This window comes from Bos grunniens, chromosome 12 (genome assembly GCF_055505025.1).
Source record: "Bos grunniens cultivar Pamir isolate PY7600 chromosome 12, Bosgru_T2T1.0, whole genome shotgun sequence".
Lineage (NCBI taxonomy): Eukaryota > Metazoa > Chordata > Mammalia > Artiodactyla > Bovidae > Bos > Bos grunniens.
This window is the reverse complement of record NC_141176.1, coordinates 77,257,452-77,277,266: the sequence shown is the minus strand read 5'-3', so window position 1 is coordinate 77,277,266 and position 19,815 is coordinate 77,257,452. Positions and strand designations below refer to the sequence as shown.

Sequence of the window (19,815 nt, the reverse complement as noted above, 5' to 3'; positions counted from 1 at the left end):
TCCTTTCTTTTCTTCATTTATTTTTTCTTAAGATGAAAATACTTCTTAAACACTTTCTTCTTTTAGTGTTTAATAGTCCAGAGGATTTTTTATAGCACACTTTGTACAATGGAAAATTATTTTAGAGATACTATTTTGTAAACATACATTTGTAACTTTAATATTAATAATTGCAGTGAATTTTGATATTTTGTATTTTCATTCTTTTCTATAAGCATTGGTTTAAAATGAAAAGAGACAACAAAAAAAAAAGAAAAGAGACTAAGGTAGTAATGTTCACTATTTCGTGGTATTTAGGAACCTGTTTTATTCATTGGAACACTGAGGAAAAACTTGGATCCCTTTAATGAGTATTTGGAGGAGGAACTGTGGAATGTCTTAGAAGAGGTAATTTATGTAATGTTATTAACTTGTTAGCATGAGTATCTGTGTGTGTACATTCATAGCATTGCAAGTAATTAAGGGAAGCTTATCATTTTAACTGTTTACTTTCCAGGAGAACAGTGATGAGATGGGTACACTTAAAATGTGTATATTGATAATGAAAACCAATAATATAATTCCTCATGTTTTCATTTTAGCTTTTTCTATAGAATCCCAAGCAACTAGATACATTATTTTGTCCTTGACAGAGCTTATTACACTAGACATTAAAACTGTGGGATCACATTCTATGAGTGACCTAGTAAATTAATTACCCTAATTACCCTCCAATGTTCATTTTATTCCTCTGGCCCTAGGGGCTATCTAAGTGGAGACACTAATTTTTCATTATTAACTGAAAGATAAACAAGATCATTCCAATACAATGCGATAAAGTTTCATAAGGAAGTGTTTATAAAAGTAAATTATTTAGTTGGAATGTGATGATTACTTATTGGCGATTATATCATTTTAATGCTGCAGCATGAATGCAGGTAACAGAACCCTGGTGTTTTGGCTCAGTTTTATATAGATACGTTAATTTCTAGAGGAGTTTCTGTTATTTGTGCTGTGTTTCCCCTTGCCCTACTTCACTGAATTTCCCTACCCTTGCATGAAAAAATTTTGACTATTAAGTTGCTGTTGGTTTGTATATTTTAATACTAATTATTTTGTGTATTAGCCCTAGTTTTGCAAATTGATTCTACTGATGGCAGAAACTTTAGATTTCTAAACCATAGACAGACTTCTAATCTCTCATGGAACCTAGCTCTGTCTTTTGCTTTTAAAACGTAGCACTTGATAAATAGGTACTAAATGTTTGGTTTATTTCTTCATTTCAGAGAAGTATGCCTTATTTCTTTAAAAAAATTTTGTGTTACACAAATCTAGCATCAATAGTATCTCTGTTAGGACACAAGTGTGTCTCATCACACAGGAACCCAAGATCCAGAAACCTGGGCGTCAGCAGCCTATGCATCAGGAACCACATGGTTCAGTCCTTGTGGTGGCAACAGGTCACATGTCCATTTCCCTGGGCCTTCCTTGTATTATGTGAACTTCCTTTATTGCTGGCCCTGCTCTAGTAAAAGCTCTTCCCCATCTGTTGATTGCATTTCCTTGTCTTCTTCCAGCCCACAACAGTCTTTCTTTTTGAGAAGTAAGAAGGTTCCATGAAATGTGGGAACCATCTGACACCTGTGTTAACCTCCTGTGAGAAGTGTTGGCACCTATTAGATACACTACACAGCAGGTTACTTTAAAAATGTTTATGATAACAGAAATAGGGTACCTTATAAGTTCAGTTTATTGTTTTTCAATTTTGCTCTATTCCATTATTTTCCCAACCTCAAAAATGATCTGAAGTATTTCATATTGAGATGTACAGTTTTGAATAGTATTATTTGCTCCACTTTCCTTAAATTATAACTTTTTATATGCTTTCCACAGTTTATAGTGTGATGTGATATTCTAAAGCCAGTTAAATTGTTATTAGAATATAATCCTTTTACACGTAATAATAGTGTTATATGTAAACTGTCTATATGGATTTACTTTCTAATTTATAGGAACAGATATGTCATATGATGAGATTCACTTCTGCCTTCACACTGCCAACAAATATCTCTGAGAGCTTCTTAAGCATCGTTGCAGATTCTGGGTCTATCACAGTCATCAAGAGACACAATCTCTATCCTTTTCAAGGACATTCTCTTGCATAATCTAACACAATTATCTCGAATAAGAAATAAAACAGTAATATTACACTATCGTCTAATGTGTTCAGATTCTCCAGTTGTAACTTCTAGTTATTATTGTCTACTGCATCTGTTGCCCTTTTCTTCCATTCTAATACTTTATACCTTGATTTTATGATTACACTACAGAGAGCTTTGATATTCATATTATCTCATAACTATTCCTGATTCATAAATAAATGCAGTGTCTCAGAAAACAGTATTTTATGAAAAACACTACCCCTTACAACTCTTATTTGTCATGAAGCAGATATGGACAACCTGAAGGAAAAGAAAAAAAACCAGATTAGTTTTGTGATGTCATCCAACTCAGGAGTAAGTGTGAGATTATTTCTTTGAAGTTAGAATGTCAGTCTTAACAAAGACCAACCACTTGCACCACAATTCAAATTTTACCCTTTAGAGTTTGTACACCTTGTATGCTGTCACTAAATACCAATACCGTATTTAATCCTGACTCAGAATTCTGCTTTCTAGGGATCGGATTCCATCAGGAGCACAGTTCAGGATCACATTCGTGGAAGTGCTCCAGCATTTAGGATATCACAAAAATGCTACTCATTCACCCTTGGTGTTTTGTTATCTGACTTTGTACTGTGTCACATAACTTATTGGCCATCGATCTGTTGGTTTCTTAATTAGAAGTGTATTTCTTCTTTGTTCTTTCACTTTAAATACAGCCTGAATTGGCTTCTTGCTCCATAATATTTCTCCAAAATGAATATTCATTGAACTGACCCCTACCACCAAGTGTTCTTTCAGATTATATTTGGTGGTTAAAGATTTGTTTTTTTTAATCTTATGAGTATTATTTTATGAAGATAGATTAGTATAAACATCACATATATCCATATTGTGGGGGAGATAAAATGTAATATTTTATCTTGTTTTTGTGAGTTTTCATTCACTGGAAGACATTTATGATATTGAAGAAAATGCACTTGACTGGTCCACTATTTATAGACTAAGCTTGGGAAATGTCCCAGGATTACTAATGTATAAGATGGAGTTTTCCATTGTTTAAATTTGTATTATTTTAAACGTTAAAAAGTTGTAAATTGTTAATAAGATTATATCTTTAGAGAACCATACTTTCTCTAATTTTTCTTTTTAATTCCTTTTAATGTACCACCTCTTATGCAAAATGTACTTTGGTAAAGTTGATTAAACCATAAAGATCCTTTTAGATTTTCTGTTTAAACCACATTGGGAGAAATAGCTTCAATTTTTGAGACTTTCTGAACTAATTCCTAGTTGGGGGTTGTTGGTGGATGGCATGTGGCAGGGATGGGGGGGACACTGAGATCTTTCTGTCCTGACTTGACTCTACCAACCATCTTTCTCAGTGAACACTAACTGGAAACAGCTTTTCCCATCACAGGGGGGTATATGTAAGATACATAAGAAGTCATGAGGACTTCAAAGCTCTAACATTCTAAGAGGCTTTTCTACTTCAGCAGTCATTTGTTTTCGAAATTTTGTTCTTTCTGTATCCACAGGTACAACTTAAAGAAGCCATCAAAGCTCTGCCTAGTGAAATGAATACCGAATTAGCAGAATCAGGATTGAATCTGAGTGTTGGACAGAGACAACTAGTGTGCCTTGCTAGGGCTATTCTCAGGAAAAATCAGATATTGATTCTTGACAAAGCCACATCCAATGTGGATCCAAGGTATGTAGCTGAGGTCCATGAAACCTGGAATCCAAATTGTAAATGTAGTAAATGGAAAACATTTAGTGATGCTGAAAAGTGTTTCTATGCTCTCTTTGACCCACAGATATCTTTTAATAATGTTAATCACAAAGGAAAACAAAGGAAGAAAGCAAGACAGTTATATGCTGTTAATATTGTTATGAGGCATCCTAAGGAAGCTGGATTTCAGCTTCTGATAGTTTCAAGCAATTTCAAGGGAAGACTATTTTCCATCACTTTATGAAAAATAGTAAATTTCTAAATAGACTTTTTATAGTTAGTTTTTTAGGAACAAGATTATATGTTAAAGCATTGATTTTTAATTTTTAACTCTTGTCTGCCTTTCCTGTCTTCACTGAAGTATATCAACTTCTCTGATTCCAGAACTGGTGAGTTAATACAAAAAAAAATCCATGAGAAATTTGCTGACTGCACTGTGCTAACCATCACACACAGGTTGAGCACCGTTATTGACTGTGAACAGATACTGGTAAGACCCACACCATTTCAGTTGTTTTCACTTATATTCAATTTTGCACTGATCCTTCCTTGTAAAACTTGATAGAAACCTCCAGTAATTTAATCTTCTCTTGGTTTCTCTTTTCATACCTGAAAATAACTCGAGTAATTAACTTTACTTTCAAAATGTGCTATTAAATAATATATCCAATAACCTTATATTTTCATATAATATTAATATATTTGAATTGTTATTTTTTAAGACATCCAGTCATGAAAATATTCCAAACCCAAGTTATAGCTTCATATTTCAAGAGGCTAGAACACAGTCATTTTCACTGTGTCACAGTTGTTTCAGTGTTTTTTGATTCCCTTAATCAAAAAATTAACCTCTCATTTAGATTGCCAGGAGGTTGTTGGCTAAGGTTGCAGAATTTTTCAGCTCTTTCTGTCAGAAGGGAGTCCATGAGAAGAAAGGGCTTCATGAGAAAAACAGTATTTCAACTGAAAGGATTTAATATAGGAAATTTGCTACATAAGAATAGGAGGTTAGAAAAATGAAAGGAAACACTGGGGTAATGATTTTAGGAAGCAGCTACCATGTCCTAGGACAGATATTCAGACCTAAGAACTCAGAAGAGAGCCCCTACAGTTGGTGCTCAAGCCTCCAAGGAGAGGTCACTTCCCAGTTGCTGGTCTTACGTGCTGAGGAAGCACGATGGGGCTATTTCTCCATGTGCTAATGGAAGCTTGGAGCTGGAGTCAGGTCCCCCTGCTGAGGTGACGCTGCAGGAACAGCCAAGTCAGATAGAACATTAGCTCTGTCCCACTTTCAGTCTCCCTCTAGTGCCCGCTTACTGGCACAACCTAAAAAAGGCCAGCTTGCCAGAGAGCCTATGAAATCTGACTTGCAGAGACTGAACCTGTGCATCACAGGTGAGAGTTTAGAAAGGAAGGCAAATCAAGGCGAGAGACTAGATAAACAACTAATAAGTCTCTTACACAGTAGGTCTAGGCACTGCACATGCAGTAGGCTCCAAGCTTTGGTCTCTGGACATCTGTCTAGTATCTTCCCTCCAGATTTGATTGGCTCTTTCCTCTCAGTAATTTAATATTTCCTTCCTTATTTTCTTTTCCTTCCTCCCTCTATTCCTTATCTCTTTTCATCTTCTTTTTTTGTTGTTTCCCTCTGCTACTTGCTGAGTTTCAGTAAATGTTAGTGTGTGGCTTTATAAAATGATATAGAAAGCATGGCTCAGAGGAAAACCTTTGGCTGCATATAATCCCAAAAGGCTGTGTTTGTCACTCAGTCATGTCTGACTCTTTGTGACCCCATGGACTGTAGCCTGCCAGGCTCCTATGTCCATGGGATTCTCCAAGAAGAATACTAGAGTAGGTAGCCATTCCTTTCTGCAGGGAATCTTCCCAACTCAAGTATTAAACCCAGGTCTTCTGCATTGCAGACAGATTCTTTACTGTCTGAGCCACAAGGGAAGTCAGTCCAAAAGAATGCAAGATATATTTAGGTATTTTGATGTAATAAACAGTAACATCCAAACTTCCTTATGTCTTATGATATCGGAACTGTCTCTTGATTTCTTAGACGGTTTCTGGAATATCACCACCACACCCCCGCCTCCGATTTCACATGCATTGTCAGATGGATCATCAGTGGGGACACTGAGTAGATAAGATATCAGGCTGTCAGGATTGAAGCACTGCCTGTAGCCTCACTCACCGAGCTGGACATACAGAGAAGTGAGCTCCAAGGAGTCCAAGGATAGGAGTGGGGCATCCCCAACCACAGGAATACTCTAGGCTCCAGTAGTGTAGCCAGTTGTCTAGACTAGAGCAACTCAGTAGGAAGCCAACTCCACCTGCAAACTTTCATGAGGCACTGGGTTAAATTCCAAGACTACAGTAGAGTAGCTCAAATTCCAGAAATGTTTTTTTAGCACCTAGTAGTCTTAAACCCTCATTTTGTGTTCTTGAATGCTAATTGGAAAAGTAGCCTTTCATTTCTCCTTTTTTCTTGTTGCTTTGTTGTTCTTATCTCTTAGCACTGCATATTTTGAAGACTGTCCCCCAAAGCATCCTTCTTCCATAATAAGTAAATAATGCTGTAAAATTTACCTGTTTCAAGCCCTTTGTCAGGCTTTAGAGGCAGCAGCAGAAAGTTTGCTTGATCTAGCTCAGTTAGGGGTCTGTTCAAATAAATTCTTTGTTCCTAAATGTACCCTGCAGCTTTATTTTTGGTATTCCAGTATTAATAGTAGCAGATTATTTTTATTATCTAATTCTTAGAAATATTGTCACCTTGAAATGTGTGATTGGTTAGGGAAACAGTGAGGAAGGACAGAGTTTTGAAAGCCTCTCCGCTAGTCATCCCTCAGTCTTATCCCTCAGCACCTGGTTCACAGATGTGAACATCTGTATCCCCTGAACCAATCAGCTTTGTGGTTGTTATCAAAGTATGTTCAATTCGTTTAATGCTTTAATTTCTCGTGTGTGTTACTTTCTCAGTCATGTCTGACTCTTTGCGACCCCATGAACTGTAGCTTGCCCGGCTCCTCTGTCCATGGGATGTTTTAGGCAAGAATACTGAATGGGTTGCCATTTCCTACTCCATAGGATCCTCCCAACCCAGAGACTGAACCAGGGTCTCCCACATTGCAGGCAGATTCTTTACCATCTGAGTCACCAGGGAAGCCTATCTTCTGGTAAATTTCTGTAACCTCAATTTTTTCTCAACTGATCAGTGTACGAATCTTTAACATGCTTTAACAGAGCAATTTACAGCCTGGACCCTCTCCACCTTTCTAGTTCTGTCCCACTTTGCTCCCCCTCCTTCCTTTACAGCTAAAACCATTGATGGTCTTCAATTCTCCAAATGCAGTGTTCCCTCTCTCTCACAATTGTGCCCTCTCTTGACTGTTGGTGGCTGAGACTAAGGTGTCTGCAGTAGAAATGGTGAGATGGTTGGATTTGGGGGAGGTAAGGAAGAGGAGCCAAATGATGAATTGAATGTGGGACCTGAAGGGGGAGAGAGGAATCGATGCTGGTGTCTGGGTGTGGAGACCAAGCATCTGGGTGAATGGGGAAGATGGAGAGAGAAGAGACATGTGAGGGTTCTCTTTGGAGCCTATCACCTTTGCAATGACTGGATGTCATTGTTTTTTGACAAAACAAAATTATTGTTTTCCATGATGACCTTGTCCTTCAGTGTGGAGCTGCCCTTCCTACTCCTATGTTGGGAGACCTTCAGTTTAAAGGTCCCTGATGGAGGTCATCAGTGATGTCACAGGGAGGTCCCACCAGGAGATGTAAACTCAGCCACTTGTTTACATCTTGGTCTGAAATGTTTGTGGTTGCCGACTCCTCTTGTTGGAACAGCAGGATTAGACCTTAGAGGACTAAGAGACATGCATCCCCCAGCTTCAGAGTTGGGAATTGTCCTCTGTGCTCCAATCACCCCAGGTGTAGATCTTATATTTTGATCTAGAGCTTCTGATTACCAGTTGGTTTTCAATTCAGCAAATCATCACAAATAACAAATAGTTATTTTTCAAACCTTTGATTTTTGAATCAGTTTCTTTATTGCTTGCTTTAGAGGTACAGGCATACCTTGTTTTATTGAAGTTCTCAGATAGTACATTTTTTTTGTTTTTACAAATTAAAGGTTTGTCAGCAAGTCGAGAAAGTCTATAGGTACCATTTTTCCAACAGCATTTGTTCACTCCGTGTCTGTGTCTGCTAAGTCTCCTCAGTCATGTCCGACTCGGTGTGACCCCATAGACGGCAGCCCACCAGGCTCCCCCGTCCCTGGGATTCTCCAGGCAAGAACACTGGAGTGGGTTGCCATTTCCTTCTCCAATGCATCAGAGTGAAAAGTGAAAGTGAAGTCGCTCAGTCGGGTCCGACTCTTAGCGACCTCATGGACTGCAGCCTACCAGGCTCCTCTGTCCATGGGATTCTCCAGGCACGTACTCTCAAGAGTACTTGATCAGCAATCTTCGGTGTTATTTGCTGAAGTCTACAATGATAGTGTTTTTCAGCAATAAATTATTATTATTATTTTAGTTAAGTTTTAATTGAAAGATAATTGCTTTTCAGAGTTTTGTTTTCTGTCATACATCAACAAGAATCACCCATAGGTACACCCATTAGCAATAAATTATTTTTTAAATTAAGGTCTGTACATTGTTTTCTCAGGCATAATGCTGCTGCACACTTGCTAGGCTACAGTGTAGTCTAAATATAACTTTTATACAGCCTGGGGAGCCAGAAATTTTGTGTAACTGACTATATTGTGATATTCACTATATTCTGATATTCCAGAACTGAACCCTGAATATCTCCAAGGGATATTGGATTTGTAAAGCAGGTGACTGTCTGTTCTGAAAGCTTTAATGTGGACGTGAGATGAGTCAACCTGCTGCAAAACCTGACGCTCCAGACGGCAGGCAGCCAGCCTGAGGGAAGGGCTGGGGAGGTGACAGATGTTGATAACAGGCATAACCAACAGGGTTGTCACCATGAAGTCCTGTGGTTATAGGTGCTGAAGCTGTTGTTGTTTAGTTGCTAAGTTGTGTCTGATTTTTGTGCCACCCTATGAACTGTAGCCTCCCAGGCTTGTCTGACCATGGGGATTCTCCAGGCAAGAATATTAGAGTGGGTTGTCATTTCTTGTAACAAGTTCATTTTGTTTCAGTGATGAATATATTTGCACAAAAACAGAAAGGTAGGGTTTTGTTTTGTTGTTGCTCAGTTGCTCAGTCATGACTGACTCCTGGCGACCTGATGTACTGCCACACACTAGGCTTCCCTGTCCTTCACCATCTCCCAGAGTTTGTTCAAATTCATGTCCATTGAGTCAGTGATGTCATCCAAGCATCTCATCCTGTGTCGTCCCCTGCTCCTCCTTCCCTCTGTCTTTCCCAGCATCAGGGTCATTTCTAATCAGTTGGTTCTTCACATCAGTGGCCAAAGTATTGGAACTTCAGCTTCAGCATCAGTCCTTCCAATGAATATTCAGGGTTGATTTCCTTTAAGATTGACTGGTTTGATCTCCTTGCAATCTAAGGGACTCTCAGGAGTCTTCTCTAACACTGCAGTTCAAAAGCATCAGTTCTTCAGCACTCAGCCTTCTATGTAGTCCAATTCTCACATCCATTCATGACTACTGGAAAAACCATACCTTTGACTATACAGATCTTTGTCAGCAAAGTAATGTCTCTGCTTTTTAAGATGTTGTCTATGTTTGTTGCAGCTTTTCTTCCAAAGAGTAAGCGTCTTTTAATTTTAAGGCTGTAATCACTCTCTGTGGTGATTTTGGAGCCCAAGAAAATAAAATCTGTCACTGTTTCCATTGTTCCCCCGTCTATTTGCCATGAAGTGATGGGATTGGATGCCATGATCCTAGTTTTTGAATGTTAAGTTTTAAACCATCTTTTTCACTCTCCTCTTTTGCCTTCATCAAGAGGCTCTTTGGTTCCTCTTTGCTTTCTGCCATAAAGCTGGTGTTATCTGAATATCTAAAGTTTTTAATATTTCTCCCAGCAATCTTGATTCCAGCTTGTACTTCATCCAGCCTGGCATTTCACATGATGTACTTGGTATAGAAGTTAAATAAGCAAGGTGACAATATAGAGGCTTGTGGTACTCCTTTCCCAACTTGGAACCAGTCTGTTGTTTCATATCCAGTTCTAACTATTGCTTCTTTTCCTGCATACACGTTTCTCAGGAGGCAGCTAAGGTGGTCTGGTATTCCCATCTCTTGAAAAACTTTCCACAGTTGTGATCCATACATTCAAAGGCTTTAGGATAGTCAATGAAGCAGAAGGTGATATTTTTCTGAAATTCTCTTGCAGATGTTGGCAGTTTGATCTCCTGTTCCTCTTTTTCTAAATCCAGCTTCCAAATCTGGAAGTTCTTGGTTCACATCCTATTGAAGCCTAGGTTCAAGGATTTTGAATGTTACTTTGCTAACATGTGAAATGTGTACATTGTGTGGTAGTTTGAACATTCTTTGTCATTGGAATGAAAACTGACCTTTTCCAGTCCTGTGGCCACTGCTGAGTTTTCCAAATTTGCTGGCATATTGAGTGCAGCACTTTCACAGTATCATCTTTTAGGATTTGAAATAGCTCAGCTGGAATTCCATCACCTCCACTACCTTTGTTCATAGTGATGCATCTTAAGGTCCACTTGTCTTTTCATTCCAGGATGTCTGGTTCTAGGTGAGTGATCACACCATCACAGTTATCTGGGTCATTAAGATCTTTTTTGATATTCTTCTTCTGTGTATTCTTGCCACCTGGTCTTAATATCTTCTGCTTCTTTTAGGTCCATACCATTTTTGCCCTTTATTGTGCCCATCTCTGCATGAAATGTTCCCTTGGTATCTCTAATTTTCTTGAAGAGATCTCTAGTCTTTCCCATTCTATTCTTTTCCTCTCTTTCTTCTTTGTATTGATCACCAAGGAAGGCTTTCTTATCACTCCCTGCTATTCTTTGGAACTCTGCATTCAGATGTTTATATCTTTCCTTTTCTCCTTTGCTTTTCGCTCCTTTTCTTATCTCAGCTGTTTGAAGTAGTTTTGTTTACTCTAAATAAATTAAGCAAAAGACTTGTTGGGAAACAACTGACTTGGTTAATAGCTTTGTTTTTGTGTTGACCCTTCAAAGGGATTTACTCAACTTTGGTTCATTAAGTACCATTAATATTTCAGAATTCTATTTTATAAAGATGGTCTCTCAATTTTAATTTTATTAAACATAATGGAGTCATAGGGACAGCTAATTTAATCTTTCTTACTCCCTCCAAAACAGTGGGAAAAGACAGATAAATTAGAAATCCTCTTTCTCCTAATACTCACCTCTGTCTCTGTGTTAAAAGATGGGTTCTTCCTGTAGTTCTTAGGATTCACTGGGTGCTTGTGACCTGTTTTCTCTTCAGCCAAGAGCATAGTTGTACCCTCCCTTCTGCACACTCCAGTCTTCATATCACCTGCGTTCTCCCTAGAAGCATGAGCAAAGGAGGCAGATAAAAATCTGCACTTGCTGTAACAGTGACCTGTCTGTGTTCAACATTTTCACTGTCTGCCATTATTCTTTGGAAATGAATGATGAAGGACCAAAACCAGGACCAGGAATCTCAAATTCCACCTCTTCTATTTGTAAACAATCTTATGCATATTCTTTACCTCTTTTCCTCTGCTCAAATCTCTGCTAAGTATTTTTGCCGGAGAAATCAAACCCAGAAACTGTTGTAATATACCCACCTGAAAAACAAACAAACAAACAAACAAAAAAACAGCTCAAACCTAACTAGAGCTTTACTTAAATTCTGTTTTTTACCTTCATGGAATTTTTCTTTCATAAGCATCTACAAGGATACAGTTAGAACATTTCAGAAGAGAAATCTCCTTCAAAAACATGCCAAGAGCTTGCATTCAAGTTTTTAGAGGAAAAATAACTAATATGGAAGTAGAGAGCACAATTAGGGAGAAGAAATACCTTATGAAGGAGGTGCTTACGTGCATATGAAGGGGGTGCTTACATGCAAAAGCAGCAGATTTGGGAGAGCAATTATGGAAGTGACCATGACCCAGCATTCATCATTCCATGGGTAAGAAGAATGATTTATTATTTCAGGACCTAAGAAAAAATTTTGAGTGTCCAGTCACTGAGAAAATCACAAGAACCCATTTTATGAGGGACCCAACTTCCAAGGCTGAACAACTGTCCCTGTGTCACCTAGCAGCCAAAATTAGAGGTCTAATACTCAGATCTTCACCTCCCCACTCTATTTGTCCCTAATGGGATCTCCCTTTAATGTTTGTCACCGTAGTGAAAACTCTTCCTGGCATCTTTCCTTACTAGGATTTTCTTCCAGCCTCTCCTGCCCCCACCTCTCCCTGCAGCCACTCCATTATCAGTGATGGCATCCTGCCAATGAAAACTAATCAGATTATCTTGCAGTGGCTCCATTTAATCTTTATGTGTAGGACAGCTCCCTGGAATATCTGGCTGCACTGCACTCCTGTTCCTCTCAATTCCTCCTCTTCTCTCTCTATTTTCTTCTCTATCTTTTCCAGTATTTGACATAAATGAGTTTGAAGCCTCCATCCTGAGCCCTGGTTTGTCCCTCCCTCATTTCCCCTCTCACTCTCCGTCTTGTCCACAGCCATCAACCTGAGGCATGTGGTCCTCCAGGTCCACATCCCTCATCCTGTAATCCCTGTATCCCCTGCCTTACCTGTTCCCATGCCAGCTGGACTCATCCTCCCCTTGATTTCACCCTGTAGTCTTCACAGATCACACCATTGGCCGCTCACCCAGTCACACACTGAATTTAGTTTCATTTGTATTGAACTTTCAACCGGCATGTACTGTGTGCCCGTAACTCATCTTGTACAATGCTAGGGCCCTGAGATGCAACAGCAAACAAGGAAAACTACATAACTCTGTCCTTAAGGAGCTGCCAGGCTCATCTCCAGAACACTTGGCCCATGATAGTCCATGTGTCTGGAAAGACCACTCTCCACCTACCCCTGTTTCTGAATGCTCATGCCTGTCCTTTCTTCAAGGTCTAGTTCATTGCCCTCTCTCCTCCTTGAAGCTCATCCTCAGAACCTCTGACCAGAAGTCATGTCTTCTGTTACTAAACCCTTCTTGTGCTTTTTTCCCTGCATGATAGACACTTGAAATTTTCTTCTCTCTCTCTCCTCTCGGTACAGGCTCCCTAGGGGCAGGGTCTGTGGCTTATATGTGATTTCATCTTCCACAGCATCTAGCAAAGTGCCATCATTGCACTTAAATTTGCAATAAATGTTTGCAGAATCAATTCAGAAATTAATGAAAATTTACTTAAGTGTTCCTCAAATGTGTTTTGGCTGTGTGTTACTCCTGTTTGTAAGCATGATGCTATGCTATGCTATGCTATGCTAAGTCACTTCAGTCACGTCCGACTCTGTGTGACCCCATAGACGGCAGCCACCAGGCTCCCCCGTCCCTGGGATTCTCCAGGCAAGAACACTGGAGTGGGTTGCCATTTCCTTCTCCAATGCATGAAAGTGAAAAGTGAAAGCAAAGTCACTCAGTCGTGTCCGACTCTTAGGACCCCATGGACTGCCGCCTACCAGGCTCCTCCATCCATGGGATTTTCCAGGCAAGAGTACTGGAGTGGGGTGCCATTGCCTTCTCCGTGTAAGCATGAAATATAGTTGATTTACAATATTTTGTTAGTTTCAGATGTATAGCAAAATGATTCACCAAAATATGTATATATTTTTTCAGAATATTTTCCATTATAGATAATTACAGGATATTGGATATAGTTACCTGTGTTATACTCAGCAGTGGCCACAGGACTGATTGTATAGGAGACAGGAATCAAGACCATCCCCAAGAAAAAGAAATGCAAAAAAGCAAAATGGCTGTCTGAGGAAGCCTTACAAATATCTGTGAAAAGAAGGGAAGTGAAAAGCAAAGGAGAAAAGGAAAGATATACCTATATGAATGCAGAGTTCCAAAGAAGAGCAAGGAGAGATACGAAAGCCTTCCTTAGTGATCAATGCAAAACAATAGAGGAAAGCAATAGAATGGGAAAGACTAGAGATCTCTTTGAGTAAATTAGAGATAGCATGGGAATATTTCATGCAAAGATGGGCTCAATAAAGGACAGACATGGTATGGACCTAACAGAAGCAGAAGCTATTAAGAAGAGGTGGCAAGAATACACAGAAGAACTGTACAAAACAGATCTTCACAACCCAGATAATCACAATGGTGTGATCTCTTACCTAGAGCCAGACATTCTGGAATGTGAAGTCAAGTGGGCTTAGGAAGCATCACTACAAACAAAGCTAGTGGAGGTGATGGAATTCAAATTGAGCTATTTCAAATCCTGAAAGATGATGCTGTGAAAGTGCTGCAGTCAATATGCCAGCAAATTTGGAAAACTCAGCAGTGGCACAGGACTGGAAAAAATCAGTTTTCATTCCAATCCCAAAGAAAGGCAATGCAAAGAATGCTCAAACTACCACACAATTGCACTCATCTCACACGCTAGTAAAGTAATTCTTAAAATTCTCCAAGCCAGGCTTCAGCAATACGTGAACTGTGAACTTCCAGATATTCAAGTTGGTTTTACAAAAGGTATAGGAACCAGAGATCAAATTGCCAACATCTGCTGGATCATCAAAAAAGCAAGAGAGCTCCAGAAAAACATCTATTTCTGCCTTATTGACTATGCCAAGGCCTTTGACTGTGTGGATCACAAGAGACTGTGGGAAATTCTGATAGAGATGGGCATACCAGACCACCTGACCTGCCTCTTGAGAAACCTATATGCAGGTCAGGAAGCAACAGTTAGATTGGACATGGAACAACAGGCTGGTTCCAAATAGGAAAAGCAGTATGTCAAGGCTGTATATTGTCAACATGCTTATTTAGTTTATATGCAGAGTACATCATGAGAAACTCTGGGCTGGAAGAAGCAGAAGCTGGAATCAAGATTGCCGGGAGAAATATCAGTAACCTCAGATATGCAGATGACACCACCCTTATGGCAGAAAGTGAAGAAGAAGTAAAGAGCCTCTTGATGAAAGTGAAAGAGGAGAGTAAAAAAGTTGACTTAAAGCTCAACATCCAGAAAACTGAGATCATGGCATCCGGTCCCATCACTTCATGGCAAATAGATGGGGAAACAGTGTCAGTCTTTATTTTTCTGGGCTCCAAAATCACTGCAGATGGTGATTGCAGCCATGAAATTAAAAGATGCTTACTCCTTGGAAGGAAAGTTATGACCAACCTAGACAACATAGTAAAAAGCAGAGACATTATTTTGCCAACAAACATCTGTCTAGTCAGAGCTATGGTTTTCCAGTAGTCACGTATGGATGTGAGATTTGGACTATAAGGAAAGCTGAGTGCCAACAAATTGATGCTTTTGAACTGTGGTGTTGCAGAAGACTCTTGAGAGTCCCTTGGACAGCAAGGAGATCCAACCAGTCCATCCTAAAGAAGATCAGTCCTGGGTGTTAGTTGGAAGGACTGATGTTGAAGCTGAAACTCCAGTACTTTGGCCACCTGATGTGAACAGCTGACTTATTTGAAAAGACCCTAATGCTGGGAAAGATTGAGGGCAGGAGAAGAAAGGCACTGCAGAGGATGAGATGGTTGGATGGAATCACCGACTCAATTGATATGAGTTTGAATAAACTCCGGGAGTTGGCGATGGACAGGGAGGCCTGGCGTGCTGTGGTTCATGGGGTTGCAAAGAGTAGGACATGTCTGAGCGACTGAACTGATTTTGTTTATCTGTTTTGTTTATGGTAGTTTGTATCTATTGCTCCCATAGTCTTAATTTATATGCCCTCTCCTTTCATCTTTGGTAACTGAGTTTGTTTTACATTTCTGTGAGTCTATTTCTGTTTTATATGTAGGTTTGTTTGTATTAGTTTTTAGGTTGCACATACAAATGATATCATATTTGTCTTTCTCTGTCTGATTTACTTCACTTAGTGTGATTCTCTAGGTTTACCCATGTTGGTGCGGATGGCAATATTTCATCATTTCCTATGGTCTGAGTAATATTCCATTGTGCATAAGTGTGTGTGTGTGTGTGGTATCACATTTTCTTAAACGAATCATGTTGATGGGCACTTAGCTTGTTTCCATATTTTGGCTATTTTAAGTACTGCTGCTATGAACATTGTTGTATGTGTATTTTTGAATTAGGGTTTTTGTCATTTATAGATACATATCCAGTACTGAGATTGTTAGATCATATGGCAGCTCTATTTTCCATTTTTTCCAGAAATTTCCATACTGTTTTCCATCGTGGCTGAACGAGGTTGTATTTCCACCAGTAGTGTAGGAGGTGTATCCTTTTGTCCACACCCTCTCCAGCATTTGTTATGTGTAGACTCTTTCATGATGGCCATTCTGACTCCTGTGAGTGATACCAAATTGTGATTTTGATTAACATTTCTCTGATAAATAGTGATGCGGAGCATCTTTTCATGTGCTTGTTTGTTTTCTGTATGTGTTCTTTGGAGAAATGTCTATTTAGGTCTTCTGTCCATTTTTTGGTCGTTTTTTTGATATTGAGTTATATGAGTTGTTTGTGTATTTTAGATATTAAACCCCTGTCGGTTACATTTGGTTTTATCCCATTCATTTGGGGATGTCTTTTCATTTTGTTGGTGGTATTCTTTGCTGTTCAAAAGCTTTTATGTTTGATTAAGTCCCATTGTTTACTTTTGCTTTTTTCTTTTGCTTTGCGAGACTGATCTAATAAAACGTTGTGATTCATGTCAAAGAGTATTCTGTCTGTGTTTTCCTCTAGTTTTATAATATCCAGTCTTATATTAGGTCTTTAAACCACTTTGAGTTTATTTTGTATATGGATTGTTTTGTATGGTTGTATATATACAAAAAATTAGTGTGTTCTAATTTCATTTATTTCCATGTAGGTGCCTGCTTTCCCAGTACTATTTGCCAATGAGACTGTCTTCTCCATTGTATACTCTTGACTACTCTTTCATAGATTAGTTGACCATAGGCGTTTGGAGACCTGTGTTTTAAAATTGTACTTTTTCTTCCTTGACATCAGAATGAGTAGTTATGTTCTGTCATGTTATACTTAAGTAAAATTGTACATTCAGAGCATCTGAATTGGCCAAGTTGCAGAAGACATAAATTATTATGTGAATGTGACAGATTCTATTATTCTTGGGCTCTTTTGAGAGAGTTGCCCTTAGCAATTACCCACAGAAGTGAACAAAAGATTAACAGGAAAATGGACTTTATGAGATTTAATAAATATTTCTAATTAAATACAAAGAATGGAATTAACTGTAATACCTAGATGTGGAAAAACAACCTATGTCTTGTTTAGAGTTTCAGCATACTCTCTTAAGATACATTTACTCTAAATGAAGAAGTACTACTTAACATCAGAACAGTTTTTATAGTTATGTCACTTGAGCAAATTGTTTCAGACACTCCCTCCCCTCCCCCCCAAAAATCATTAACCAAAGTCACTAATTAGTTGAAAGTGAGAATTGAGCTCCTTCCTCTTTCTTTCAATTTCCAATTAGCAGACCTATTGGGCTTAGTCGCTCAGTCGTGTCTGTGTCTGACTCTCTGTGACCCCGTGGCCTGTAGCCGGCCAGGCTCCTCTGTCCATAGGATTCTCCAGGCAAGAATACTGGAGTGGGTGGCCATGCTCTCCTCCACCGGTCCTCCCAACCCAGGGATCGAACCCAGGTCTCCTGCATTGCAGGTGGATTCTTTACTGTCTGAGCCACCAGGGAAGCCCAAGAACACTGGAGTGGGTAGACTATCCCTTCTCCACGGGAACTTCCCCACCCAGGAATTGCATCAGGGTCTCCTGCATTGCTGGTGGATTCTTACCATCTGAGCTACCCGGGAAAACTGGCAGATGTATTAATGAGCAATAAAAGGGGTGTAAGGAAAGAATTTAGAAAGAAATAAAAAGAAGCAGTGAAAGATAATTTGTGAAAACAGGTTCAGGTCCTAGGCAGTTCAGATTGGGCTGCCTGCATGTGCTGTGTGGTCCATGATCACTAGAATTACAAGCTCAATTTCTTAATTGCTTCTTTGATCTTATCCAAGGAGAAAATTGGATTTCTAGAGGTTTTTTTTTTTTTTTTTGCAGAGCAATTCTACTAAAGCTGCTATGTAGCAGCTTCTTTTGCCAGTCTTATACTCTCAGAATAATAAACTACAATCACAGCCAACTTCAAGAAACATCTTAACCTCTCAGATAAAGTATTCTGCCCCTCTTAGCAGCTGACAGTAACCAAGAACCATAAAGAAATTCAAGAAGCATCTTCTTTTTTCCCAAATACTGCTCAGATTCTGTCAAACCAATTTGACAATTTGCTGTCAGGGCCCTGCCATCTGGTTTGTCTGACATCAACCTGCTTTTTAGATAAATTGACTTCCATTTTCTTGAATCAAGCTATTTTCCAACTCTGTGTATCTGTATAAATATCCCTCAAAACTCAGAGTCTGAGAGCTAAAAGCATTAACTAATAATAATAGCCCCAAATGCCCTGGACAGAATATAAGATGCTACATACTGCTGAGTGTCAGTAATCATACTATAAAACTTCTATTTTCTTCCTTTCCTATAACCTTATAATAATAAAAGATCAGGTTAGGCCTTTGTTTGCCTAGTAAAACAGGGGAATCAAACCATTTAAACACCAGCCAGACCTACCACCCAAATAGGTTCTCCCTATTCTCCCTTTCCTGCCTGTTTCTATATTGTCCAAGTTTAATATTACTGTGAAACATTTGGCGCTCATGGTAAAGAACCCATGTGTCATTGCAGGAGACTCATAAGAAACATGGGTTCAAACCCTGGATTGGAAAGATCCCTTGGAGGTGAAATGGAAATCCACTCAGTATTCTTACCTGGAGAATCCCATTGACAGAGGAACTTGATGGGCTACAGTCTATGGGGTTGCAAAGAGTCTGACACAACTGAAGTGACTTAACGCACACACACACACATACACACACACACACAATATGTTACTGTGAAACACTGGTGTTAATTGGTTTCTTTCTGCTGATTAACAGGTTTTGGATTCAGGGAGACAGAAAGAATATACTCGGCCATATGATTTGCTGCAAAATACAGATAGCCTGTTTTACAAGATGGTGCAAAAACTGGGCGAGGCAGAGGCCTCTGCCCTCACTGAAATGGCAAAACAGGTGAGCCTGCTGCAGGGTGTTGTAATTACAGTTTGTCTCCAGGTTCAGTCTTCAGAATATCCACCCAGGATCTCTGTGCCCTTTTCAATCCTGAACCTCCAGAAACTAAGCTTCATGACTGGGTCTTAACAACATGTGGCAGTTGAAAGCAGGTCTGCTGAGAATCTGCAGCAGTGGGGGGGGTGGGGTTTAGGATGAATGTGTGCTTCTGTGCACGTGCGCCTGTGCCTAAGAGACAGATTTCAGATAGGACTCACCACACACTTGGACCCTAGGTTCAGATTCCCTTAGAGCACAGAACACTTTCATTTTGCAGACCCTTTATGTTTCATTCTGATTGGTTCTCAGCACATTTGTGATGCAAGTGCTGTCCAGGAACATCCATGAAATTTGAGAGTTTATGGAAAAAAATTCTGGAATATTTTGAGGCTGGGAAGATTTACCAGGAAAAGGTATAAGTTGCTTCTGTTTCTAACCTGTAAAGAAAACTCCTACATGTTATGTCACTTAATCCCTAATTCTTTGTCATTTAGAATTTTATTCAATTACCCCCTCCCTGCCCATGCTCCCTGTAACTTCCAGAAGAAGGTATGTTGCCATCAGGATAAATCAGGAATTCACAATACCTTAACACTGTACTCTGAATGGTGCTTGAAGATGAGGTGGGTGAGAGCACTAAGCACTGTACATGGTGTGAGGAAGGTCCTCGATGAGTGACATTCAGTC

At 39.3% G+C, this 19,815-nt stretch overlaps 1 protein-coding gene across 1 annotated transcript in view; it reads left to right on the top strand.

Moving 5' to 3' along the window:
* LOC147361939 (ATP-binding cassette sub-family C member 4-like) overlaps positions 1-19,815 on the top strand; it is a 185,959-nt gene that overhangs the window by 158,582 nt on the left and 7,562 nt on the right. The window contains 4 exon segments of the mRNA XM_086330259.1: positions 298-387; positions 3,680-3,852; positions 4,258-4,363; positions 18,955-19,089. Of these exon segments, the coding sequence (XP_086186385.1) occupies positions 298-387; positions 3,680-3,852; positions 4,258-4,363; positions 18,955-19,089 (504 nt within the window).